The 27,417-nt window shown below is 42.0% G+C and overlaps 3 protein-coding genes across 4 annotated transcripts in view; 2 read left to right on the top strand and 1 right to left on the bottom strand.

Moving 5' to 3' along the window:
• Positions 1-27,417, top strand: part of LOC126932605 (histone H2B type 2-F) — a 58,076-nt gene that overhangs the window by 10,127 nt on the left and 20,532 nt on the right. Inside the window, exon 2 of one of the 2 annotated variants that reach the window (XM_050751650.1) lies at positions 19,287-21,278. The exons of the other annotated variant lie outside the window; for it this stretch is intronic. Coding sequence (XP_050607607.1) covers positions 19,287-19,314 — 28 coding nt within the window. The 3' untranslated portion in view covers positions 19,315-21,278. Of the gene's footprint in view, positions 1-19,286; positions 21,279-27,417 lie in introns of those variants that run through there. 2 annotated transcript variants of the gene reach the window in all.
• Positions 8,645-10,694, top strand: LOC126951355 (uncharacterized). The gene is given in 5 exon segments (XM_050785408.1): positions 8,645-8,827; positions 8,905-9,012; positions 9,208-9,603; positions 9,605-9,717; positions 9,719-10,694. Coding segments are annotated over 5 exon segments (1,050 nt in total). The 3' UTR covers positions 9,969-10,694.
• Positions 10,795-27,417, bottom strand: part of FCGR1A (Fc gamma receptor Ia) — a 37,285-nt gene continuing 20,662 nt past the window's right edge. The window contains 7 exon segments of the mRNA XM_050750742.1: positions 10,795-11,010; positions 11,012-11,238; positions 12,140-12,424; positions 13,671-13,922; positions 18,309-18,563; positions 19,357-19,377; positions 19,773-19,834. Coding sequence (XP_050606699.1) covers positions 10,957-11,010; positions 11,012-11,238; positions 12,140-12,424; positions 13,671-13,922; positions 18,309-18,563; positions 19,357-19,377; positions 19,773-19,834 — 1,156 coding nt within the window. The 3' untranslated portion in view covers positions 10,795-10,956.

The raw sequence follows: 27,417 nt of genomic DNA, 5'->3' as shown, positions 1-27,417 counted from the left end.
TTAGTTTTATCCCTCTGGAGAACTCTGATTAATACAAAGGGTTAAGTCTTAAACTACTTATAATTTCTCTCTGGAACTATATTTCATCTAGTTTGGAATATTTAGTTACTTAAGACCCATATTATATATGTAGAATAATGAGCAGGAGAAAGGTATGCTGATTAACTTACATGTATATATCAGCCATAGGATTAGTTCCAGCAAAGGAACATACTTGCTTTTTTTGGTTTCTTCAATCTTCTCCCTGTCGCATTATGAAAATTTGATGATTTTGCTTATTTAAGTGTCTTTGTAGGAGATTTTTCCTGGATCTTTTTAAGTGTTTGACCTCTGATTTTCATAATTTTTTCACATTAGTATCAAGGAATTAGGTAATGGAAATTAACTCCCACCTGCCCCCCTGAAAGAGCAAGCATCTATAGAGAAGAAGACAGCTTTCGGATTAGCTGGAGAGTTAACCAAGTAAAACTTGAATTCTGATCCTTAGCCTGGAGAAAAAAAGTAAGAAAATTTTTCATTTGTCTAAGAGAAGTTTATTTCATGGTGTTTATGATTGTGGAGATGTGTCTGTGGGGGAAAGTGGCATATTAGATAAATCTTTCTAGACTAGTATGTGCAAATCATTTATAGTGGGGAGGGGGGAATTTGAGTCACAAAGATAAAAGAGTAGCAAAACAGAACTGTGACTATTGTTCCTGGCATAAGGAAATATCATATGAATTACAAGCAGGCTTGAGTAATGTAGATTGAGTTGATGGGTAGAAATGTGGCCCCTTACAGCACAGAGATGACAAAGTAAATATATTTGGCCCTCCTGGCAGGTTAGAAGTATAATGTGTTCCCAAAATCATCCGGATATGCCATCGTATAGTGTATTAGTAAAGAGTGCAGGCTCCTGAGACGGACCACGTGGTGTGTAACCTGGCTCTGCTCTTTAGGGTGTTTTTAATCTGTGTTTTCTCATCTTAAAACTGGGAATATAGTAATGCTTACTTCATAATGTTTTTATGAAGGATAATTGCTTAATGTTTCCTACTAATAACCAATTCAATAAATATTAGTTGATGGTTGTAGGGAAGTCCTGTCGAGGGCTCTGCAAGTTTCCCGTCTCTAATGCACAGGTGAAAAATAGCTACGGATTCAAGATTGTGTACTGAAGATATGTTGCTTTCTTCTCATATTCTACCCCAAATTCCTAGAAATGATAAAAAATGGACGAAGATGGCAGATGGGGTAACAGTGAAGAGTGCCAAGGAGGACTTCTGCAGAAGACAGGAGTGGACCAAAAAATGATCCACATGTTTTGGAACCAGGAGACAAAAGTTGGTCTTGGGGCAGCTGACAGGATGACAGTTCAGGTACTTCAGTAGGAGTATCTGCCCGTCTCCTACCTTGGTGACTGAAGTCTTTTTATTTGTTTTGTAGAGACCGGGTTTTGTTCTATTGCCCACGCTGGAGTGCAGTGGCACGATCTCAGCTTACTGCAGCCCCAACCTCCTGGGCTCAAGCTCTCCTCCCACCTCAGCCTCCTGAGTAGTTGGGACCACAGGCATGCACCACCACAACCAGCTAATTTTTGTATTTTTTGTAGAGACAGGGTTTCACCATTTTGCCCAGGCTGGTCTCAAACTCCTGGGCTCAAGGGATCCACCCACCTTGGCCTCCCAAAGTGCTGGGATTACAGGTGTGAATCACCATGCCTGGCTGGTGACTGACATCTTTGACACCAGCAATGAGTGTGGTCATTTGATTCAAGGAGGCAGGAAAATGTACCAAGTAACTGGGCGCTCCCACGCCTTGGAAATTTAAAATTTTGTTATTTATGTAAAAATTCAACAAGGGATAAATCCAGAACAGGATAGATATAGCCAAGAGAACATAAATAAGCTGAAAGATTGTGCTATTATGAAATATATATTTGGTCTTCAACCCCATTTCCTGACATACAACTCCTAAAATCCTTAGAAACACTAAAGTGATGTCTTTTTGTTTATTAATGAGTTGACTGATGTCTGGCAGCCCCTGGGTAGCTTCAGGATGGGGGTTGGTGACCAGAAAGAACAAGGGAGGATTAGAGAGTTTGGACTTTCAGCCCACCTCCAACTTCCTGGGACGGGAGAGGGGCTGAAGGTTAAGCTGATCACCAATGGCCAATGGTTTAATCAGTGATGCCTATGTAACGGAGCCTCTGTAAAGACCCAAAGGGACAGGGCTTGGAGAGCTTCTGGATAGCTGAACATGTAGAGGTTCCTGAAGGGCGGCGCACCCAGTGAGGGTGCACGGAAGCTCCATGCTCCTTCCCCCATGTGGGTCACACATGTAATCCTGGCACTTTGGGAGGCTGAGCCCTTATGCATCTTTTCATCTGTATTTTTTGTTATAAATCAGTAAACACAAGTGTTTCTCTGAATTTCAGGAGCTGCTCTAGCAAATTAATCCAATGCAAACGAGGAAGCCATGGGAATCCCAACCTGGAAATAGTTGGTCAGAAGTTCTGGAGGCCCAGACTTGCAACTGGCATTTAAAGTGGGGGCAGTCTGGTAGACTCAGCCCTCAACCTGTGGGATCTCCTGACAAATAGTGTAAAAATTGAATTGGAGTTATACTCAGCTGCTGTCCACTGCAGAACTGACTGCTTGCTTGCTGTGTGGAGACCCTTTCCCCACCCACCCCCCCCCGTCACATTTGGTCAGTCTTCTGTGTTGAGTGTTGTGGTGTGAAAGCACAGGAAACACATAGTTTGAGTTTCTCCCCACTCACAATGATCAAGATAAGCCAGAAATTCCTCCACAAAACCATATAAAAAGATGCATGCAGAAATGAAAGAAAAGTTAAATGATATGAAAAATAGATCCAGATGTTCTAAACTCATCTAGTAGGATGAGGAGTTAGAGAGGAGGGGAGAATTGAGAACATGTAAGAAATAAAATACAGATCTACCAAATAAGATTTGCTGATTGTGCACTGCACAATTTCAGGGGATGCCATTTGAATAATAAGATTTGCCAATGTGTAGTGTACAACCTACTATTGTGTAGTATGCAACCACAGTCATGAGAAAAGGATATTTCACAGGATCTAAATGCATACATACATCCTTCGACTGCAAGGTCCTATTAAATTCTGAGCATACAGGATGAGAAGGACTCTCACCTAGATTCACAGTGACAAAATTTGAGAACAAAGAGAAATTTCTAAACATATTCAGGGAAAATGCTTATGAAGAAATGGAAGTTAAATTTACATCCAACTTCTCATTTGGGCTCCACTGGATATAAGAAGACACGAAGCATTATTTTTTAAAATCGAGGGAAAACAATTTTGAATTCAATTAAACTATCACTTAAGTGTGGGTGACTTTTCAGAATTCTATTCCAGCAATAATTTAAAAAATCATAAGGGAAGATGTGAGATAACAGAAGCAACGGTGGTAATGTATTTGGTAAAAGATATTGCTAAACAAAGTGAATTTAGGTTCTAGAAAGTTAAAAAGAAAACCTGGAATTCCAATTCCAGGTGATATAGGAGGGAGGTAGGGAGAGCAAGAGTGAAGAGAAGTAAAACAGGCTAAGTAAGATTTATGTTATAAATAAATAGGATACAGATACTATTACTGTAGAAGTTAGAAAAATATGGGCTTACATGGTGGGTCACACATAATCCTGGCACTTTGGGAGGCTGAGGCAGGAGGATCATTTGAAGCCAAGAGTTCGAGATCAGCCTGGGCAACAAAACAAGACCCCTGTCTCTATAAAAAGTAAAAATATTAGCCAGGCATGGTTACATGCACCTGTAGTCCCAGCTACTTAGGAGGCTGAAGGAGGAGGATTGCTTGAGCCTAGGTGGTCGAGGCTGCAGTTAGCTATGATTGCACCTTTGCACTCTGGCCTGGGTGACAGAGCAAGTTCCTGTCTCAAAAAAAAAAAGTTTAAAAATACATTTATATATGGTACTAGAAGGGTATCTCATATTCATAAAGGTAGTGCTCCATTAAGGAATGACCATGAATTATTTGCATTTAACAAGGATACACACATATGTGCATGTAAGTCAACAATCACAGTGATAAGTTTAATACACCTTTCTTAGGAATTGACAGATCCAGTTGATTGAAACTTATTGAGGATATGGAGAATTTGAAGAACATGGTTAATAAGATTAATCATAACTATAATTATGCCTATGCCATCTTATATTCAAAATAGGAAAGTTACCTTATTTTCAGATTCACATGGACTATTGACAAAAATTGACCATAAGTGAGATGGCAAATTAAGTCTCAAGTGTTGAAAAGCTGAAACCATATAGGACCAGGGCATAGTTAACTGATTATAAAACAATAAAATAATCAAACATGCCCTCCTTAAGATGTACTCTTAGGAAAAAGCACATGGGTTAAAAGGGATATCAGAATAAAAATTACACACTCTTTAGAAATAACAAGAGCACTATAATTCAACCATACCCTGAGACTTCACAAGCTTTGGTCCCAGTAAGCTAGAATTCAAATCTTAGCCCTATATTTAAATAACTCATTGAATTGCTATTTCTTATCCCAATTATCTGTCATTCCACTGTGGAATATATTTCATGGCAAATAATATTAAAACCTATGTGAAGCAGTCAGGAGAAAATTCGTAGCTTTAAAATGCATTTAAGAGAAAATAATTGGTGGGCAGATCGCCTTGGACTCCCAATTATTGCCTCAGGAGTTGGAGACCAGCCTGGACAACATGGCAGGACCCTGTGTCTCCAATAGATACAAAAATTAGCTGGATGTGCTGGTGCATGGCTATAGTCCCAGCTACTAGGGAGGCTGAGACAGGAGGATCGTTGAGCCTGGGAGGCGGAGGTTACAGTGAGTTGAGATCATGCCACTGCACTCCAGCCTGAGCAACAGAGAGAGCATTAAGTTTTTAACTCAAACACTAATAAAGGAACACAACAAAAACCTGTGTAAAGTAGAAGGAACAAACTAAGATGAAAGCATAGTCAATGAAACAGATCATACCTTCCTATTCCACCAAAATGGAATTTATAAAACCAAAGGCTGTTCTCTGAAAAGAAAATTAGAGTTAATCCTTCCATAAGCTTACTATTGAAAAAGCACATAAGTAATATTAGATATAGAAGATACTAAAGTGATGTGTATTTTTGATATAAATATATTTGCAATTGTAGACAAAATGGTGACTTTTCCATACACATTACCAAAGTTGAGCTAAGAAAAGTAAAATACCTGAATAAAGAATAACTATAAGATAAACAGAAAAAAAATCAGATATACATATCCTTAAAAATAGTACCAAGGCTGGGTGTGGCACCTCAACACCTGTAATCCCAGCACTTTGGGAGAGCGAGGTGGGTGGATCACTTGAGGTCAGGAGTTTGAGACCAGCCTAGCCAACATGGTGAAACTTCGTCTCTACTAAAAATACAAAAATTAGTCAGGTGTGGTGGCGTGTGCCTATAATCCTGGCTACTTGGCAGTCTGAGGCAGGAGAATCACTTGAACCCAGGAGGCAGAGATTGCAGTGAGCTGAGATTGCGCCACTGTACTCCAGCCTGGGTGACACAACAAGACTCTGTCTCAAAAAACAAACAAAAGCAAGCCCAGGCAGCATTACCAAACACTGAGGAGAGAACATTCATATCATACAAATTGATCAAAATAATAGAATAGTATTAAAAGCCACCTACTGAGTGTGAGGCAATGACAACAGATATTATGAAGGCTAAATGAAATAACCCATGAAAGGTAAATAAGCATTCGGTAAATTAAAATAATAAAGTTGACTATTATGTGCCATGATATAGATTTCATAGTAGAATGAAAGGATAAAATAATTGGGATAAGAAATTGCAATTCAAGGAGCTATAGAAGTGCAGGACCAAGATTTCAATTCAGTCATGTCCCGAAATTTTACAATCTTTCGTCACAATAAACTAGAATTCAAGGTAGAAAATGATTATTTTCTAAAATAAAGATGGTACTTATAAACCTACGTAAATGCCCATTTCTCCTCTTTGAGGTCTTTTTCTGACCTTCCAGAAGTGGGCCTTGAAGTCACAGCCAGGCTCCAGAGGACCGCTGTTTCACTGGATAGCATGCCATTTCTTCTTCAAAATTAAATTATCTTCTCAGAGAATACCACATTTGGGGAATTTAGTTTACTTCTCGAGAATCCCTAACCCAATTATTTCCAGTCTTCCTTAGAGATTTTCTTTCTCCATTAACTCCCATTTTATGTCTGGGAATCTTTTACTTTCACATATGCTCCCTCTCCGCAATGTATTCTTTTTTTATCTTCTCTAAGTGTTAAGGAGTAGTATGTACCTAGTGCGATAGGGAGATGAAGGGGAAAGGCAGAAAAATGAGCTTCTTACCCTTTGGAAGTTTTGACCCCACATTGAGAAACAAAACCAGAAGTGGAGAATAGAGGGAGAAGGACAGCAAACAATTTTATTGGTTCCCATTTTCCTGCCAATGTGCATTAACAAAGAAGTCTAAACCTAAAAGACCTTATGCAAGACCAGATTTTCACATTACTAGCTTTGTGTGTGTGTGACATCCTGCTTTCCATTGCCAAGCTTAAGATATATGTGTCTTAAGGTCTTTCAGTTTTTATATTTGGTCTTTCAGTTTTTAGATTTGCATCTAAAAAGCTGAGCATTGGACAAAGACAGAGTGGGGTTTTTAGAAGCGGCCTTACAGAAGCAAAACAAAAGCAGTTAATCATACAGTGACAGGTTATGTAATCTATAGCATAACATAACTTGGGACCTTGCATAGCTGGTGACCCTGTAGTTGCATTGAAAGAAAAACAAAAACTGGCTAAATACAGACATTTGTAAATAATAATGTTTAAGAAGCCTGGGGAAAGAGTAACAGTAAAAGAATCTGTCTTTCTCTTTTTTTTCCTTCAACCTTGCTCTGGAAGGGAGAGGTGTCTGGAGCCTATTCCTTTGGCCTTGGCTATTCGGACAGCGTTATCTTATAATTGTCCTTGAAGTGAGCTTGCTAGGCAGAGGAAAACTTGTTCTCTTCTTTTAACCCTTGACTTGCCACATTCTGGGCCTTAGCTTTTACTTTTCTTGGAGTGAATAAATGCAGTACTTACTTATTTTTTTAAAAAAATTTCTACCTCAGCTATGAGACTGGTAATAATCAATTTTTATTATTATTATTTGAGACAGGATTTCCCTCTGCCACCCAGGCTGAAGTGCAGTGGTGCAATCTTGGCTTACTGCAGCCTCCACCTCCTGGGCTCAATTGATCCCCCTACCTCAGTCTCCCGAGTCGCTGGGACTACAGGCGTGTGCCACTGGCTAATTTTTGCATTTTTTGTAGAGATGGGGTTTGCCATGTTGCCCAGGCTGGTCTCCAACACCTGACTCAAGCGTCTGCCTGCCTCCGCCTCCCAAAGTGCTAGGATTACACGCATGTGGCCAATAATTACTTCTGAAGATTCTAACAATACCATTTACAATGACACAAAAATGAAGGACCTAAGAATACATCTAACACATCTAGAGAGAATATTACAATATTGTTGTGAGACAGTAACAGTGACATAAATAAATAAATGGAGAGTTCATGGATTGGAAAGTCAATGTTGGAATGATATCAATCCTCCCTAACCCTCTCCCTCCCGCCCCCAAAAGATCTACAGATTTAGTGCAGTCCCACTCCAAATCCAATCGTTTTCTCAGGAGAATTTGACATAGTTGATCTCTCTTTCTTGAGGCATTTTCTTCTCTGTTTTTCCTCCTACCTCACTGGCTACTCCTTATCAGTATCCTCTGCTGTCACCTCTTCTACGCAACCTCTAAAATGTGGCATGTTTCACGGTTCAGGCTTAGACCTTTTTCTATCTGTACTTCCCCCTCACATTGTCCTTTCTAGTCCTCTGACTCTAAATACCACATCTATATGATGATTGGCAAATTTGTATCTCTAGTCCAGGATTCTTCATATATCCCTTGCTTTTTCAATAGTTACACTTAAATGTCAAATAGGAATCTTAACATGTCCAATATGAAACTTTTGCTTCTTGCTACCCTGTTCCCCTCCTCCAACTTGCTTTCTCAATTCTGTCAATGGACTATTTATTGCTTTGGCCCCAAATCTAGGTGTTTTCCCTCCCATTCTCTTTCTCACATTCCCTACATCTAATCAATAAGAAACTTTGTTGACTCTTCCTACAAAACATCTTCCAAATGTGACCACTCTCAATAGCTCCACTGTTACCATGTTAGTCCAGGCTGCCACTGCCTCTCACCTAGATTCCTAACTGGTCTCCTTGCTTCTGTTGTCTTCTCTACAGCTTGGGGGATCTGTCTCAACTAAGCCTGGTGGCAGTGAGGACCGTCAGCCCCCTCCCAGCCAGCTGTCAGCTATGCCTCCATTCTGTCTGGTTCTCAGGGCTGGAATCGCTGGGCAGGTCTAGCTAATCCTTGGCCCTCCTAGGAAAAGATTCCTAAATCCTGAAGGCATTTAGCTAGGAAAGATCCAGAATGGACCAAGCTATTCCTGTTTTACCCCAAACCGGGTTGGTCTGCTTTGGGGATTACTTCTCAGGTTAGGACCCTCTGAGTGTTCTGAAACGGCCCGGACTCTTACAGAAGCTCTTGTGGTCCTACAATGAATTTAGGGGTCTCCATACCGAGCCTGGAAGGTGAGGAACGACCGCTAACGACCCACAACGACCCACCCTCCCAACCTAATGCCGGTTCTACTCCGCCTGTCCACTCTGGGGAGTTGTGCTTTGACTTGGAAGCCCTCGGATTGAAGGATGGGCCCAAGACCCTCACAGGTGAAGCCTCGGTAGGTCCCAGGGAGAAGAAAGACATTCTTCCACCCTGCGATCCCCCAAAAGTCCGACCCACCCTCCTCCCCACCAGATGCATCAGATCCCTCCAGGGCCTCATTGTCAGTCCTGTAATCTTTTCATCCGTGATAGGATGGGCCGTGGACCCTTGTGGGTGAAGCTCGGCGGTTTCCGAGTCCATGTGGGTTGGCCCCTGCGGAGCCTGGAACCTTCTTGCCTGCGGGCTTGCTGATCCCGCGGAGCCAGCCAGCTCCCTTCCTGCTTCTGACCGCGAGGGAACCAGCTGGGAGGTCCTCCGAGCTGGACGGGGAGGCGGGCGGCCGTTCGCACTCCTCACCCGCTCTCTCCCTACCGCCGCCGCCTCTGGCCGCTCTAGCGCCAGTCCAAGAAGCTGGGACGGCTGCTGGGAACCCAGCGCCGTCCTCCCGCTTCCTGTGATCTATCAGTCCTACTCTTCGCGGAGGCTCGGCCTGGCGCACCTCAGGCCCGCAGCAGAACCAAGGCTTGGCGGCAGCTGCAACCTCCACAGACGGCAGCTGCAACCTCCATAGACGCCGCCAGGTGGCGCCGTACCGGGGCCCGAGAGCAGGCAGGGCCCGGGGCGGGGTGGGAGCGACTCAAAGCTACGCGCCTGGGGAGGCCGCGGGCCCTCGCGGACTACGGAACTTGCATCCTGCCGCCGGATTTTCACATCTGCCGGCCCAGAAGAAACAATGACGTTGGGATTTTGGGGGACTGCCCCTTGACTCGGGCGAATCAGACACGAACGGCCGACCCCTTGCTCTCTTCCATCCGCCTGCCGCTGCTCCCACCCACCGACTCCTAGAGCTCATTTGTCGCTTCTGCAGCCTCCAGGAATGCAAATAATTTCTCACTGGGTTTTGGTGAGGGCGGAGCTGCGGAGAAGCGCGAGCCCAACAGCTTTCGCCGCCGCTGGGTTCCCGGGCGCCGGCGGCTGGGGCCCTCAGATGGGGGCGGAGGCTGCAATATGCACAGGCGGCCACAGTGCGGCGCAAGCGCCCTGCCGTGGGACACGCTCGGTGCGCGACGCTCCAACCCATCATTTACGGGTCAAATAATCTAGAATCAAGTTGCTACGTGTGTCATACTCCTCCTGTTTTTTCCCTAAACTTTTAGTAGAGTCATTTACATAGTTCAGTTTTTATCTCAGCTATGTTACAGAGTGGCAGGAAAATATTTTGTCTCCAAATTACAGCCCAAGTGTGAGCAGCGTATCCTGAAGCTAGTTAGTAATCAACCAGAAAATCAGGAAGGTAAAGCAAACCTCTGGAGGCAAGGTCTGGACTCTGTGGTATCGCCGCTTCTACCTACTTGAAGTTTCTCCTTGCAGTGCCGCACTTGGAGATTTGGACTTAATTGTTAAACAAAAAGAACAGTTACATTCTGCCTTCCTACAGGACAAGGGCCTAGGACTGGCAGCATTTCTGTTGTCTCTAGAAATACAGGGGTTATGAGAAAGCCTCAAAAGAGAGGGCAAGAATAATATATCCATCTGTCATCATGAGTTACCCCCTTGTATGCCTAGAACATACATGGGGACATTCTCTTTTAGTAAAGTCAAAGAGAAAAGCCATGAACTAAGTGTCCTGAACACAGAGGCGTGAGCCCTCTCAGTCTCACAGTCCCTTAGGAGTCATTTGTAAGTTCTATCTCCTTCCTTATCGTCTATACTATTCCCTCTTGTCTCCCTGAAATCTGCCCACTCCTGGCTGTGTGTGTGTCTCTTTGTCTCCCTCTCTCTCATTTTGTCTCTTTCTCTATCTTAATCTTCTGTACATATGCACCCACTCACCTTTTTACCTTGTTCTGAGAAATGAAGTACTATTTTTCAAACTATGTAATAGGATTATTATCAGGCTAGGCTTGATTTGTAAGTTTTTCAAGATTTGTTTAGAGTAGGCCTCATTTAAAGTCATCTTTGATGACCAAATTTCCAAATGTATCCCAGTTGAAGTCAGTTCATTTATTTGCTTTATTTAAGAGTTATATGCCATGAGACACATAGTTCTGGTGTTGTTGAACTTTTGGATGTTTGTGTGCAGTGCTCACAGGGAGGAAGTGGGCAGGGGACGGTCCAGATCGATGGCCACCCACTGAGCTGCTGCTACTTGGCCTCCTCAGGCTCCTTCCGGTGCACCCCTTCCTGCAGCTGTTCTTTATTCTTGTTCCTGACTCTTCAGCTCTTCTTCTAAATGTCTGTCTTCTTGAAGGCTGGAAGTTACCTTCTTCTCATGAGCAGAATCCAAAGAGATTTCTAAATTCCACTTTTTCTTTCTTTTCAGTTCTTTACGTATTGTCACCCAGAGAACAGTGTTCACTAAAAACATTATTCCCACTACCAGATAGAAAAGGACATGAAGCCAGACAGGAGTTGGTAACTGGAGGCCTGAAACAGAAAAAGACAAAGAGAAGAGATACTATTTAGAGACCAGAGGGGTCTGGCTGAATTATGTTTGGAGGGGAAGGTTGACTGAGACCTGATGTGCCTGTCCTCAAGGAGGCACTGATCATTTTAGGGAGCAGGAAGGAACTGGCAGTAGCTCTAACTGGCTATATGGTGTATAGATGGGGACAGGCTCCTTGGAAGAGCTTAATCGCTGGGCCCTGTCAGTGGACTTACTCCCTAGTTCCAGAAACAACTGGTATCTCTATGCCATTTAATACTTGAAATGAATTTGGGTTGAAGATTAACTTTTTTCACCCCCAAGTAGCCTTTGTTCTGGAGCTCACAATCCCTCTGCCTCAGTTACATAGAGACACTTGGGGAGGTGGTGATTTGCAGTTTACAAAATCAGTGTCTGATAAATCCACCTTGTGAGCTCCTTGAAGCAAAAACTATGCTCAAACATTTTTATATCTCCAGACCTACGAAAATAGATAGGAGGAACTTGATAAATTGTTGGTGAGATTGTTGGTGAGGGGGAGGGAGACAGGGAAGCAGGAAGAGAGAGTGAGAAGGGGGGTTATGGGGTGGCGGAAAGAGTGGGAGGGAGGGGAAAATAAAATAAAGAAGGAGAAGAAAAGAAGGACAGAGGAGAAAATGAAGGAAAGAAATGGAGGACGGAAAGGCAAAGGAAAAAGAAAAAGAAAGGAAAGGAAATTTAATAAACTTTGCGAGGAGAAGAGTGATGTTCTGAATCAAGGAAGGAAAGGTCTGCTTGTGGGCTTTTCCTGAAGAGACTTACCCCTCCTCTTTGGGCCATGAAACCCTTGAACAAACCTCAGTCCCATGGGAGATAAGGGAGTCCCTTCTCCTGCGCTAGTGGCCTCTCATCATTCTCACTCACCAAGCACTTGAAGCTCCAACTCAGGGCTGCGCTTAAGGACATTTCCGTCTTCTGTGGTGGCCTCGCACCAGTAAAACCCAGAGTCTTCTCTTCTAGCAGTTAGTATTTGGTATTCAGAGGACGTGTTCCTGCCTCGCAGGGTCTTGCTGCCCATGTAGAAGGAGAAGTAAAGCTGCAAACCAGGCCTCTGCAGAAGCAACTTTGTTTCACAGCTCAGGGTGACCAGATTCCCCTCCAGGAGCGGGGATGTCACGGATGCATTCAGCACTGGAGCTGGAAATAGCTCTAAGGAGAAAGTTGATGGGGGACAGGGTTACCTGTTTAGCATCCAGGTCCTTTTCACAAAAGACACATGCTTTACCCCCTTGGGAAACCTGGCCCTAGAAAATGCATCCATAAGGCATTAACCCTTCTTACTTCCAGCAGAAAGCCATTCTTGGGGTGTCCTAATAGACATAATTAGGGTTGCCAGCTTGCTCAGTCCTACCGAGGATACCTCTACACCAGTGGTCCCCAACCTTTTTGGCACTAGGGCTGGGTTTTGTGCAAGGCAATTTTTCCACAGCCGGGGGCTGGGGTGGGGATGGTTTTGGAAGGAAACTATTCCACCTCAGATCATCAGGCATGCGCAGTTCACAATAGGGTTCATGTTTCTATGAGAATCTAATACCACCACTGATTGGACAGGAGGAGGAGCTCAGGCTGTACTGCTGGCTCATGAGGAAGCTCATCTCCTGCTGGGCAGCCCAGTTCCTAATAGGCCACGGACCAGTAAGGGTTGAGAACCCCTGCTCTACATGGTCCATCCTTCCCTGAATGGCTATGTCATCTGGTAGATAACCGTGCCCTTCTGGCAGTGGTCAACTAGGAGTGGACCCTGACTCACACATTTGCCATTTCAGTGACTCATTACTTGTGTTCCTGACTTAGAAGGATAATCTGGAACAATAATTTCTTTCCCACAGGAGTGAACTTCTTTTTTTTCAGACAGAGAAAATTGCTAGTGATTGTATTAGGAGGAAAGGCTGTGAAAGGGTCAGAGCAAGGCCATATGCAAACTGCTTAGCTTGCAGATGCTCAGGAAGAAGTGGTGCCACCGAGGCCGCTTTGTCCCTGAGAGGTAGATGGACAGTATAACCTGTTCCTCATGTTTTCCAGGTTTCTCTTTCTATGGAGCTTTCATGAGATTCCATGGCATTATTTTCTAACTCTCCTAGCTACCTAGAGTGAGTCTCTATTCCTTACAACTAAAATAAGATGGATGAAATGGACCACCATTATGCCCTGACACTGACATTAGCTCCTGTGATTATTGATGGGGGCTGCGGTACACCGGAAAGAGTAATGGACTGGGACCCAGAGACCTCAGTTCTGGTTCCAGCTACTGGTCATGGTGTGGCCTTTAGTAAGGCAGTTGACTTCTCTGGAGCCCCGTTTCTTCGCTTGTAGATTAAAGTGAGGAGTTTAGATTATTTATGATGGTCCCTCAGGGGGAGGGACTATCAGTTCTATGACTGTTCCTATACGATACCTTTCACAGTGACAGATACTCCTGCTGATGTGTAGCGATGCTTTCCCATGCCTGAGCAGTGGTAGGCGCCGTTGTGACTTATGTTGGTTTTCAGAATGGTGAGTTTAGAATTCCGGTAGAAAAACTTAAAGGCTTTGCCATTTTGATAGTAAAGCACATTGTACACCAGCTTATCCTTCCATGCATGACACCTCAAGGCCAGAGGTTCTCCTTCTGTGAAGACTCTGCTGGATACCTGCAGTAGTAGCCAGTCTGAAAAAAGTGAACCCAAAATGTATGTATACAGTGGAGGAGGTACAAGGAGGCCCAAGCTTGGCCCTGTGGGCTTTCTGTTTCTTCTCCTTGCAACATCCAGCCTCAGAGCTCTGCTAAATCTCAGGCCTATATCCAGTTCCTCAAATATCTTTAGCTTCGGTGGAAAGAAAAGCAATCTTTACTGGCAACTGTGCACACGGCCCTTTCTTATCTTCCCTTTCCAGATCTCAGAAGTTGATTGAAACAAAAACAGTTCATACAGCATGGTAGACAGAATTCTAAAATGATCCCAATGACCCACTCCCTTGTATAATCCCCTTGAGAATATGACAAGGGTGATGAAATGTCACTCTTGGGATTGCTACATTATGTAAGACTCTATCTTAGCAGTCTGGATGGAGAAGGTCTCCTGCTGAACTTGAAGAAGTAAGCTGCCATGCCAGGAGAGGACCTATGAGAGCACCACAAGTCAAGGGCCTCTAGGAGCTGAGAGTGGCCCCCTACTGACGTGCAGCAAGAAAGTAGGAACCTCAGTCCTAGAACCACAAAGAACTGAATTCTGCCAGTGACCTTGTGAGCGTAGAAGAGCTGAAAAAAGAAACACAGCAAAGTCAACACCCTGACTACAGCCTTGGAAGACCCTCAGCAGAGCACTCAGCTAAGCTGTGATGGGAGTCCTGACCCCTGGAAACAGGAAGATCATAAATGTATGTTGTTGCAAGCTGCTAAACTTGTTACACAGCAATATAAAACAAATACACTCCAACTCTTGACAAATTTGTTAACAGGACCACACATCCTAAGACAAACACACAGAAGGGCAAACATCCAGATATAAACATCCCACTACATTGATATGAATACTCACATATGTAAGATCAATGATACCACCAGCAAAACAAGCTCCAAGTCAATGAGTTCTTCCTTTTGACGTACACCTCTACACATAACCAAAAATGTTTCAACTACTTTTCTTTTCTCCAGAGGCAGTTGGTTTGGCTAAATAAAAATGGGGCTCTTAGGAGACCAAGAAGGAGAAGAGACAATAGTGCTTTTCCCCCCTCCAGAACTTATCTAAGACTGGAAGGCAAGTGTTTCTATGCCGTACGTAGCATGAATTTTACAGTCATGGATACGGATATAATGCTTCCGAATATAATTAATTATCTTCCCTCCCTTATTGCCATCCACAGCCAGGAGGCGCTGAAAGACTGCACTGCCCAAACACTGCCATCTTTGCTTCATATGTCTAAAAGAGTAGGAAATGGTATCACATCTCCATCAGAAACTGTCAAACACTAGTCATGGTAGAAAATATTTGAATGACACAATTAATAGGCTTGATCTTGTGGGATGCTCTCCTTTAGAAAGAAAATTCATATGCTTTCCAAACACACATGCAATGTTAGAAAAATTAAGTGTGAATTAGGCCACAAAGCAATTTTCAACAAATACTAATGAACTGATACCATATTTAACACAAATTCTAACCAAAGTGCCATAACATGAGAAATCAATAACAAAAAAAATAACAAAAAATAACAAAAACCCACCCTCCAAAAAACATCTAAATAACTCATGAATAAAATAATGTATAATGGAAATTTATAAATTTTTAACCTTAAATGGTAGTGGGAGTATTATATATCAAAATTCACGAGATGGCCGGGCGCGGTGGCTCACGCCTGTAATCCCAGCGCTTTGGGAGGCCGAGGCGGGCGGATCACAAGGTCAGGAGATCGAGACCACGGTGAAACCCCGTCTCTACTAAAAATACAAAAAACTAGCCGGGCGAGGTGGCGGGCGCCTGTAGTCCCAGCTACTCGGGAGGCTGAGGCAGGAGAATGGCGTGAACCCGGGAGGCGGAGCTTGCAGTGAGCCGAGATCGCGCCACTGCACTCCAGCCTGGGCGACAGAGCGAGACTCCGTCTCAAAAAAAAAAAAAAAAAAAAAAAATTCACGAGATGCAGCTTTTAGCAGACATTACTAATTTCCTACTCAGCAATCATTCCCCCATCTTCATGACTTTGGAGTCAGCCATATGATTAGGACCCGGGTCCACCAACCAGCTTCATTTTCTTGGTCTTAGCATATACTGATTAAATTGAAATGACTCAGAGTCAGTGAGCTGCAATTGAATTCCCCGTGGCTGACTGTGGCAAAACATTTTAAAATAGGGCATAGACAGCACCAACCAAAATTTTTGGTGTATTGTACTGTAGTAAAATTAACAAGTCTTGTTCATTGAAAACAAACAAAACTATAATATGATAGTGAAAAGAAAAGCCACAGAGTGGGAGAAGATATTTAAAACACTTGAAAAAGGACTTATATCCAGAATATATAAATAACTCCTATAAGTCAGTAAAAGACAGACAATAGAAAAATTGTCAAAAAGACCTTACAAAAAAGGATACCCAAATAGGTAATAAACATGTGAAAAATGGTCAATATCATAGTCATTAAGGAAATGCTTAATTTGCATTTGTGTATCCAAGAGTGGGAAATTGTAACATACCTCCATCAGAAACTGTCAAACACTAGTAATGGTAGAAAATATTTGAATCGTGTTTAAAAAATGTCCACAGCATTACTATTTGTAAGAGGTCAAAACCAGAAACAGCCCGAGTCCCTCAGCAGAACGGGAAAATATGAAATATACAGTAATAAGAACAAATGAACTTCAATTTATACCGTATACAGTTCACAATCATAATGTTGAGAAAAATAAACCAGACACAAAAGAGTACATCCTGTCCCATACTGTAGCCCTTTATATGAAGTTCAAAAAGAGGCAAAAAAACTATGGTGCTGGAAGTCAGTGTCAGGGGGTGGACTAGAAATGGGCAAGAAGGAGTTTCTGAGGTGCTGGAAATGTCTAAAATAGATCGGGATGTTGTTTACTTTGCAAAAATTTACTGTGGTGTACATTTATGGCTTGCTGTACATAAGTTACATTTCAATGAAAATTCACATGAAAATGTGATGTAAAAAAGATATGATTTTCAATAAGTCACTGATGTGGGTGTCCTAGAGTCTATTTAGAGGTGAAGAAAATTGCCTCTTCCCAGCCCTAGTCCTTTTGTTGTCACTTGAATCATGAGACACTTCTGCTTGAACTGTCCAAAGTGTCTTGTTGAAACAGCTCTGTCAGAGGTTGCAGTGAACCAAGATCGCACCACTGCATTCCAGCCTGGGCGACAGAGTGAGACTCTGTCTCAAAAAAAAAAAAAAAAAAAAAAAAAAAAAGGAAACAGCTCTGTCAGCTTCCCTCACCTCTCCATCCTAAGAACTTATTTACAGAGACCTAAGGGACACACAAGAAATATCAAGCCTTCCCTCAGACATTCTCAACATTTCCTTGGCTAAAACACATTTCCTCTAACAGCAACCATGTCTGCATAAAGGTAATTTTGCCTCTAGTGTGGATTAACTTTTGCATGATCACTTTCAAAGAAGTTTAAACTCAGTACTTCTGAATAACTAAATAATACATTTGGTTATTTTGTCTTGCATATTGAATGAAGCATTTTTCCCTGAAGATTGCAGTCTCCATCTCTTGATGAATAGAAACTCCTTACAGGTTTCTTTGGGTGGTGGGCTTTTCTGCTTCCATTTATTAAAATATGACAATAAGTCCATGTCCAGATTATCTTACAGATATACTATGAAATGTGCCCCAGGGATGTATGTATAAAGATGATTATTGCAGCAGTGCTTACAAAATCAAAAGAGTGGAAACATCTTAAAAATTTGCTAATAGGCAGAATGGTTAAATTAATTCTGCTACAGCTGTGCAGCAGACATTTTAAAGTAGATTTCTATTAAGTGATAAAAGTAAGATGTAGGACAATACTTAAAAAGTGTTCTTACCAACCACAGCTTTAAAACTATGTATATGCGTGTGTATATATATGTAGTTTATATATCATAATGCTAATATATATGCATAATATGTATATATACACATAATATGTGTGTGTGTATATATATATATATGCAGTTTTGTTTCTGTGGAAGGTGACTGCAGACCTAGGGTACTGGGTGGGAGGAAGATATTTCATTGTTCATTATTGCCCATTTGTTTGAATTATTATCATGTACTATGTGCAGGCATACATTTGGAATAATGATACAATCTTAGGGCCTAAGTCTCACTCTAGACATCCTACTTACAGCTGGCCCAGCTGAGGTTCTGTTGGTACATAGTTTAAGGACCCTGCTGTGATGTTTTGAGTATATTGATTTAGTTTCACCTGGTAGGTACATAGTGCTGAGACCTGCATCAGATAAATTGACACACACACATCTGGTGTCCAGAAAGGAGAGAACGCAGAGGAAGACCTTGTGGTTTCTGGCCCTCCTGGTCCAAGTCATAATTACCTCTGTGGATTTCCAGCTGTATGGGGTCACTTCGCCCTGAGGGACCTCTCTGGCACCTGTATTCACCACTGTCCTTGACACTGGCAGAGGTGATTCTGTAGCTGGGAGTCAAGGTCTGAGTGGCTGTGCCATTGAGAAACCACTGTGTGGAGCTGCTCCCAGGCAGACGGGGCACCTCACACTGTAAGGTTACAGTTTCCTCTTGGAACACGCTGACCCATGGAGGCTGCAAAGTGATCACTGCCTTTGTGGTATCTACTTGGAGGTTACAAGAAGAAAAAGAAAAAGATCAAGTGGAGTAAAGGGGAGGGCTCTGAGTGACTGGTAAGGCTTTTGTGGATCGCACAAGGGAAAAATACATATTTAGATTTACTTGAAAAATAAGCAAGTGGACACCTACAAAAGCCAGCCTTTACGAGTGTCCAATTCCTGCTGCAGAGACCTCTGTTCATGTTATGAAATCCTCGTCTGGGTGTTGGGAATTTGGGGCTGCTGAGGATTAAATTACTGATGTAGGTTTTCCCGCTGGGAGCAATGAAGCAGGGTTTTAGACTTGGGCAAGCCGAGCGGAGCTGTGTTCCTTGTCCTCTGAGCTACAGTCTCTGAAGGTACAGAGCAGGGCTTCCGCAGCTTGTGCGTTGGAAACAGAGGTTCAAACTCCTCTCTTTGAAGCTTTCAGTATTTGCCTGGATCTTTCTGAGGAGAAAAAAACCCACTCTGCTTTCTTGCAAAGGGACTGGTTTAGGGGATGTTGGGAAACCCAGCAGACTTCTTCAGTGTTTGTGCAATTCTGGCCCTTTCCTGCTATTATAGATATATTTAGGCATTTCGTTCAGAGGGAAGAGCTCACTCAGGGAACTTTAGAAAGAAAGCTTACAAAACATGGTTTTTATGAAAATCATGCTCTGAATATGGGAGATTTTACATAATTTATGAATCTTTCTTCTTTCTCTGCTTTCCCTATATGCTCTTCTTCAGGTTAATAGGATCCAACCTTTGGAAGTAGGAAAGTGGCATAGGAGAAGAAGCTGAGTTAGAGGTCACTCACCCACTTGCCCATCAACTGGAACTGCAAGAGATCAGAGAATAAAGATATCAGTTGGTCCAGGGAAAATGATGAGGAAGAGAGAACTGGGGACACAGAATTAATGTAGACTCTGAGAGATCAACTCAGGTCTCTTGAGTTTCTATTTCTGTCTCTCAAAATCCAGTACTAACAGAACTGAACAAGCTACAGGTGGTTATCAATGAAACTTTACTGTGGTGTTTCCAGGCTTAATGCTACCTCAGGGTCCCCCTTCCCATCCTTTTGATAAAATAAACTCTAATAAACCATGGAAGCACAGATACAAGTTGTCTCCACACTCATGAGTTCTACCCAGAGTTACCACAGGAAGACAAAACTCTTGACTCCCCACAGCCACAGCCTGTACCCTTCTAACTACCCCTCTGAGTCCAACTTACCCCAAAGGAGCAGAGCTGTCAAGAACCACATGTTGTCTCCAAGCTGGTGGGAGCAGCGAAATCTGTAACATGCAAGATATTGAAGAGGTTCTGCTGGGGCTCCAGAGCCAAATTAGAAAAGAGGAAGGAAGTTGCCTTTTCTGACTGTTCCTTTTCTGGGAAATACATCTTGAATTCTGAAACATGCTTTCCCCATGCTCATACCTCTTAGCCCATCTCTCCCACTTTGAAGTTCTAATTTTTAGGTTATGAACTCTCAGAATCCAGGGAAAGGCTAAAGTTGTATTGATATTCCATTCTGATTAGTTTTTCCCTCTACCGTTTCTGTTTCTTAGGGTTAGAATATGGCAAAACCTCACTCTTATCATTGGTTCAATGCCTGGCTAATGCCTCCAAACGATCCTTTGGATCCAGAAGTTTCTATATCAGCCTCTATGAGGCCATGGGAAAAGTCACACATCTACAAGAGCTGCCCTCACGCAAACCAGCCTCTGCTCCTCTGGGGACACAGACAGGATCAATCTCCCATTGTGGTTAAAAAAGTAAACACACTCTCTTCCTGAAAGACGTCATAAATTTGGAGTGTTTATTTTGGCTAAATCCAAGGTAATTAAATGTTTAATGTGGATGCCATGGAGACGAAAAATAACCCATGCCCATGGATAGGAATGTCTTCAAGAAAAGAGTTTCAGAGTACCAGTGGTGAGCTCTGTGCCACCAAACTGAGGTGGCTCCTGAGACAGAGTTGTAACCCTACAAAAAGATTTTTAGGTATTGTGGTAAGAGAGAAAGAGAGCTAAACAGAAACTAGGATGAATTCAATGAGTGCAGAGAGACTGGCAATCTTACTGGCAGAGAATGAAAAATGACAAATCATGCTGTAGATTGACGTACTGGCCCCAGTTTCTCACCGCTCCCTGAATCTACACTCTCTCCACAGCCTCATGAGGGTACCTCTCTGACTCTTGACTGTGGCTCATGATGCAACTTTCACTGGCCAGCGAAATGTGAATGGAAACGACATGGTGCTCATTTCAAACTTAGCACTTAGGAAGCTTCACACATTATCTCTCATCCTCTTGTTCTCCTGTGACTGCTGACACAAGAACATTTTTTAGCTAGTCGGCCACAGTGCAAAACAGAGCTGTCCTAGACATTGTGGTTTGAGGCGGAACTGCCTCACCTGCCCTGCAACAGTGAGAACGAAACGCTCACCATTATATGCCACTGAGATTTTAAGATTGCTATATGAGCAAGAGCTGACTGACACAAATGAAAAGCAAGGAAGAAAGGCCAGGAAGAACTCAGGGTGTTCTGAAGAGATGAGAGAAGTCTCAGTTTGTCAAAATTTATATTCAAAGCCTATATTTGTAACTATTTTACTATTTTGTCTCCAAAGTTTTCCACTGTATGCATGTCCCATAATTTATTTCACCAACTTCTCTTCATGAACAGGTAGGTTATTTCTAATTTTTTGCTGTATGACTAGTAAAAAATATTGCTTACTACCATAAGTAGTCTTGTGCCTACCTTTAAACATTTGACTTATTGTTTCCTTAGGACACATTCCTAGAATCAGTAGCACTTACTCAAAGGAAATGCGCATTTTTTCCTTCGGATAAGATGCTGTCAGATTGTCTATGATCATTATCCTCATCACTGCATAAATTTTAGAGTGCTTATTACATGCCAGAAAAATATGCTTGATACATATTTTCTTATTTAAACCTCACAGTAATCTATGAGTAGATGTTAGTATCTCCATTTTATAATGGAGATTTATTATCTCCATTTATTATCACTAGATAATAAATCTAGTGAAAGAGGAGATCGGTAATTTGTCCAAGGTTGTAAAAAGTAGAAGCAGGATTCAAAATCAGACAGTTTGATTTCCCTTACATACTGACTGATGGAGTATAACAGTGCCCACCCCATGCCTTGCGATTTCTGCTTTGTAGTAAAATAGCTACTTCTTTGAAAAATAAGTGAAATCATTTCATTGATTAGGATAACATGAGGGAATTAGGATTGTTATATAAGAGGAATGTAAGATCTATAGCCAGGAAGGATAAAATACTTTCTTTCTAATAAGTATCTGTTGTTTCCAAATGTTGAGGAAATAGCCATTGATGTAGGTTTAAATTCATGTAAGAACAGCTAGAAAAATGGGGCAAACATAGTAACAAACGCAGACAGAGTAGTCTTCTAGCATTTGATAGACAATGAAAATTATGATGCTCTGTTCTCACTTATAAGTGGGAGCTGAACGATGAGAAGACACGGACACATGGTGGGGGAAAAACACACACTGCGGCCAGTCGGGTGGGGTTGGGGGAAGGAGAGTGTCAGGAAGAACAGCTAATAAATGCTGGGCTTAATACCTAGGTGACGGGTTGACCTGTGCAGCAAATCACTATGGCACACGTTTATCTATGTAACAAACCTGCACATCCTGCACATGTACCCCGGAACTTAAAATAAAAATTCGTGGAAAAAAATCATGATGCTCAGGAGAACCATTAGGAGAATTTACATCTATATATGACATTTGTATTTCCATATATTAATACTTTTTTTTTTTTTGAGGTGGAATCTTGCTCTGTCACCCAGGCTGGAGTGCAGTGGCATGATCTTGGCTCACTGCAACCTCCACCCCCCAGGTTCAAGCAATTCTCCTGCCTCAGCCTCCCCAGTAGCTGGGACCACAGGTGCATGCCACCACGCCCAGCTAATTTTTATATTTTCAGTAGAGACGGGGTTTTACTATGTTGGCCAGGATGGTCTCAATCTCTTGACCTTGGGATCCCCCTGCCTCAGCCTCCCAAAGTGCTGGGATTACAGGCATGAGCCACTGTGCCTGGCCACTGATACTTTTATAATGCCATTATACTCATAGACTTCATTCTTTTAAAATCACTTTACAAATACGATTTTCTCAAAGGTAGATGCAAAATCTTATTTGCCAATTTTAAGAAAAATTGCTCTCTTCTCTACTACAGAAAATGATTTATGAACAATTATTTGATATATTTTTTAAAAGATAGGACGGACTGGATGCAGTGGCTCACGCCTGTAATCCCAACATTTTGGGAGGCCAAGGTGTGTGGATTGCTTGAGCCCAGGAATTTGAAACTGACCTAGGTAATATAGTGAGATCCCGTCTCTACTAAAAATAAAAAGCATATGCTGGGCATGGTAGTTCATGCCTGTGGTCCCAGCTACTTGGGAGGCTGAGGCAGGAGGATTGCTTGAGTCTGGGAGGTTAAGGCTGCAGTGCACTGTGATTGTGTCACTGCACTCTAGCCTGAGTGACAGAGCAAGACCGTCTCAAAAGCAAACAAATAAATGCTAAGATAATTTAAATCTCATAAATAATTGACCAATAATTTATTTTATTTTCATCTCTTTATGAGTAAAAAACAGTAATGCTTTATTTCCTGCTCAATTCCTTCTCTGATGATCATGTGTTTTAGAAACTATTCAAGTGTATCTGCTAAATTTTAAGTAAAGAATTGAGTATAAGTAATTGTCTATAGCACAATTTTGCTTAATATGTTTTGTATACTGTTGTAACAGCTCTCAGACAGGTGAAATATATAACTTTTATGTAGTTGCTAATGCTTGAGGTGTTTTTCAAAGATTCACATAAAGTTTACCCGATGTTTTTCTTCAACTGCCGTTCGTTATAAAAAGTCCCCCAGTGGTTCAATTTTAAGTTTCCATTAGGAACTCATTAATTTTTTATTCTTAGTTATTCTTACTACTCAATCTTTTATTTTCAAAAATTCTCATCTATGATTTTATAGGGACGTTTACAGTTAATTTCTGGAGATATTATAATTTATCTTTTATAAGTTGTTTCAATTTGGGATGACCTTGTCCATTTCCTCTTCCCCTGACTTCACCTTTTTGTGTTGTCATGAATATGTCTAACAAGTCCTTTGCCTATTTTCCTATGTGCCCTTGAGATTCTTTCCTAAGCTTTTAAGGGATCAACTCATTATAAATCTCAGTCTGTTTGCTTTTGCATATGCAGTTTTCATCTTTCCCCAGATAGCAAGGGCACTCCATTTTGATTTTGTTCCTTTATCACAGCAGCAAGCGGAGAAGGATGGGAAAAGGGTTAAAACATTTATGTAGCTTGTGTTCCTAAAAATAGCTATCATCCGAAATGGAAAAACTCTTCATATGCGCTCCTTCCCCAGCTTTTAACTGCCTGATAATGTGAGTCAGGTGCAGACACTGCAGCACTATTCTGAAAGACCCTCATTTAGTACATAAGTGTCACAGACTATAGTGGCTTGTTAGATCATAAAGTATGAAAGCTCAGGATCTTCCCTGTCCCCTAACCCAGCACCACTTTTCCTTGACCATCTTGGTGTGTCCGAAAAGCACCTTCAGAGTCATGGTGACAAGGACGGGGGAAATTGGCTGAGATGGAGCGCTCTAGGTAGAAGAGATAGAAGGGTCAGAAAGGTACATGAGGTAAGAGGTTGGCCACGGACTCTTCCTACTTCTTTGCCCTTGTCCTGCCCTAGGGCTCTTCACTTTCTTTTAGAACTTGAAAAAGTCGACTAATATTTTACACAAATGAAAAAATGTGTAATATATATGTGTATATGGTTAATGATGCAAAATAAGAAAGTGAACATTTATAAACCCACAACTCAAATTAACAACTAGAATATTATTAATCACATGCCAGATTTCCAGCCAACATGGAGTAGCAGAGACTGGATTTATCCTCTCACCTGAAACAAAATTAAACTAAACAAAAGAACAAAATACATGAAACAATGTTTTTTTGAAACTGTGGACATCAGGCAACAAAAGACAGTCATCTCTGAGAGAGAGGGAAGAAAAAAGATGAACCCTGCAATTGCCTCACCTACTGCATTGAGAGGGTCTCCAGGCTGTGGTACAGGGAGGGGAACTCGGCAGATCCCAGTGGAGTCCCAGAATTGAGGAGACAGAGCTGAGTCTGGAGAGATCAAGGTGGCTAGAGAGCTCGTGGACCAGAGAAATGGAAATGAAAAAGCTGCACACAGAGAGAATTCCAGAGATCTGCTGAGGTCCCCACCAAGTATTCAGCAGAGTAGTAATCAGTGTGTTGATCTAGAAGGAAGAGGCTGAAGCACAAGATATACTTTAAAGAGTTTACTTGAGCCAAAGTGAAGACAGTTGCCCAGAACACACTTCCAAGTTAACTCAGGGAGTGCTCAGTCAGCCTTTGTTACAAGCAGGTTTTTAAAGGCAAAGATAAGAAGGAGTGGGTGGATACAAAGTTCTTTGATAGAAATGTTCATTGGCTTACAGAGATGACATTGATTAGTTATTGGCTATACATTGTTGAACTGTAGGGTATGAGTTATGGTGTCCAGCATATGGCATTTTATGGCTGCTTGGCATCAGTTAGTCTGGAGCCCATATAGCAAGTGGCTTTCTGAGATAATTATTTAGCTCAAGGGGAAGTGATGTGACTGCAGTTTCATTCCAGTGCCTCTCTGAGCCTGATAATTTAAAGGGGCTCACATTCCTCAGATAAAAGGTTTCTTCTTCTTCTTTTTTTTTTTTTTTTTTTTATTTCACAGGTGCATGTATGTGAAAAAACTACCCCGGGAAAGAACCACTTGAAAGCATTAGCTAGAACAGTACCCTACACTCACACAGGGCTGCTGGAAATAGGGCCAGTTCCCAAAAAAGGAGAGCACAATTCACAAGACCTGTGATAGAGAACCCAGAAGGGACTTACCTCAGTAAAGACATGGAAAATAGAAAAAGACTAAAATCCAACTTCTAGAGATGAAAACCAGTATGCCGGATGGGATTAAGAGCACATTAGATCACAGAAAAGAAGATTAATGAATGCAAAGACAGAGCAATAAAAACAATCCAAAATGAAACACAGGGTTAAAAAGAAAATGAGAAGAGCATCAGTGAGGTGTGGGGCAACTTCAAGTGGCCTAATACATGTGTAATTGTGAAAGGAGGGGCCAGCTGGGCTTCCTGGGTCAAATAGGGGCTCAGAAAGCTGTAAAACTCACCCATTTCCTGCATCAGAACTTACTTTGGTCCTGAATGAATAATATTAAAGATATACGCTTAAAATATTCCTAACACCAGGATTTGTGCATGTGTTTTCTTCCCCAAAAAAGCTATAAACAGCAAAAATTTTGCTGTAAGCTTCCCCGTGTCCTCTCTGCCTCTCTCCCTTCCCCCTCCCCCAAAACTAAAAGGAATATTTAATGCCCATTTTTCTATGACCAGCGAACCCTATCTATGCTCCCAATTCCAATTCCTCATAAACATACTTTATAAAGTCCTGTAAGATCCTGTTTCCTTTGCCATGCCGCTGCAAGGTCATAAAATAAATAAAACCTAAGTTACAATTCTGGTTTTCCTCAAAATCTAAGACATGTCACAAAATAATTTACTGCCTTTGTTTCTCGCTCTGGTAACATCTTCCCTCTACACGTATTTCCCACCTTAAAGAGTTTAAAAAGCAACTGCGTAATCGAACTCTGACTACCTGCTCGAAATCCCTTCCACGCTGTAAAAGTTTTGTACTGTCACTCTGCTCAATAAAGCCTACAGCTTTTCTTCTCTTGGTCCGAGTCTCCATCGCCACGGGCAGCCGCCACACCAATTCTTTGGCGTGGCTAAGGCAAAAACCTTTAGCGTTACAATTGGAGTCCTTGAAAAAAGAGGAAGGTGGATATGTCAAAAGTGTTTGAACCAGAGCAACTCCACCTTGAATAGGGGCTGGGTGAAATAAGGCTGAGACCTACTGGGCCGCATTCCCAGGAGGTTAAGGCATTCTTAGTCACAGGATGAGATAGGAGGTCAGCACAAGGAACAGGTCACAAAGACCTTGCTGATAGAAGGATATGGTAAAGAAGTTGGCCAAAACCCATTAAAACCAAGATGGTGATGAAAGTGACCTTTGATCGTCCTTACTGCTTATTTTATGCTAATTATAACTATTAGCATGTTAAAAGACACTCCCACCAGCACCATGACAGTTTACAAGTTCCATGGCAACATCAGGAAATTACACTATATGGTCTAAAAAGGGGAGGAACTGTCAGTTCCTGGAATTGCCCTCCCTTTCCTGGAAAGGAATAATAATCCACCCCTTGTTTAGCATATAATCAAGAAATAACCACAAAAATAGCCAACCAGTAACCCCTGGGGCTGCTCTGCCTATGGAGTAGTCATTCTTTACTTGCTTTCACTTTACTTTATGGACTCACTCCAAATTCTTCCTTGCATGAGATCCAAGAACCCTCTCATGGAGTCTGGATTGGGACCCCTTTCTGGTAACAGATAGAAAAAATATTTGAACAAAGAATGACCAAAAAATTTTCAAACTTGATGAAAACTTATAGGAGACAGGAATGTGCCACCCTAAAACATGACTTTTTGGCATAAGGATTATTTTGAGCTGATTATTTTGAGAAACAGTAGACACAGGAGAATTCTAAAAACACAGAAGTTACCTTTCTGTAAGAGAAATTTACATTTTTAAAAGAAATCTCCATTTGTTAGGCTATCTCCCTCTCTGTGCTGGGAAAAGAAGGAGGACTAAATCACAAAAGGCTCTTATCCATGGAGAAGCACCAATTTAAATCTGCATAATAAACCT

The sequence above is a fragment of the Macaca thibetana genome, chromosome 1, assembly GCF_024542745.1.
Source record: "Macaca thibetana thibetana isolate TM-01 chromosome 1, ASM2454274v1, whole genome shotgun sequence".
Taxonomy (NCBI): domain Eukaryota; kingdom Metazoa; phylum Chordata; class Mammalia; order Primates; family Cercopithecidae; genus Macaca; species Macaca thibetana.
The sequence above is the reverse complement of the archived record's forward strand: the minus strand, read 5'-3'. Positions and strand labels throughout refer to the sequence as shown.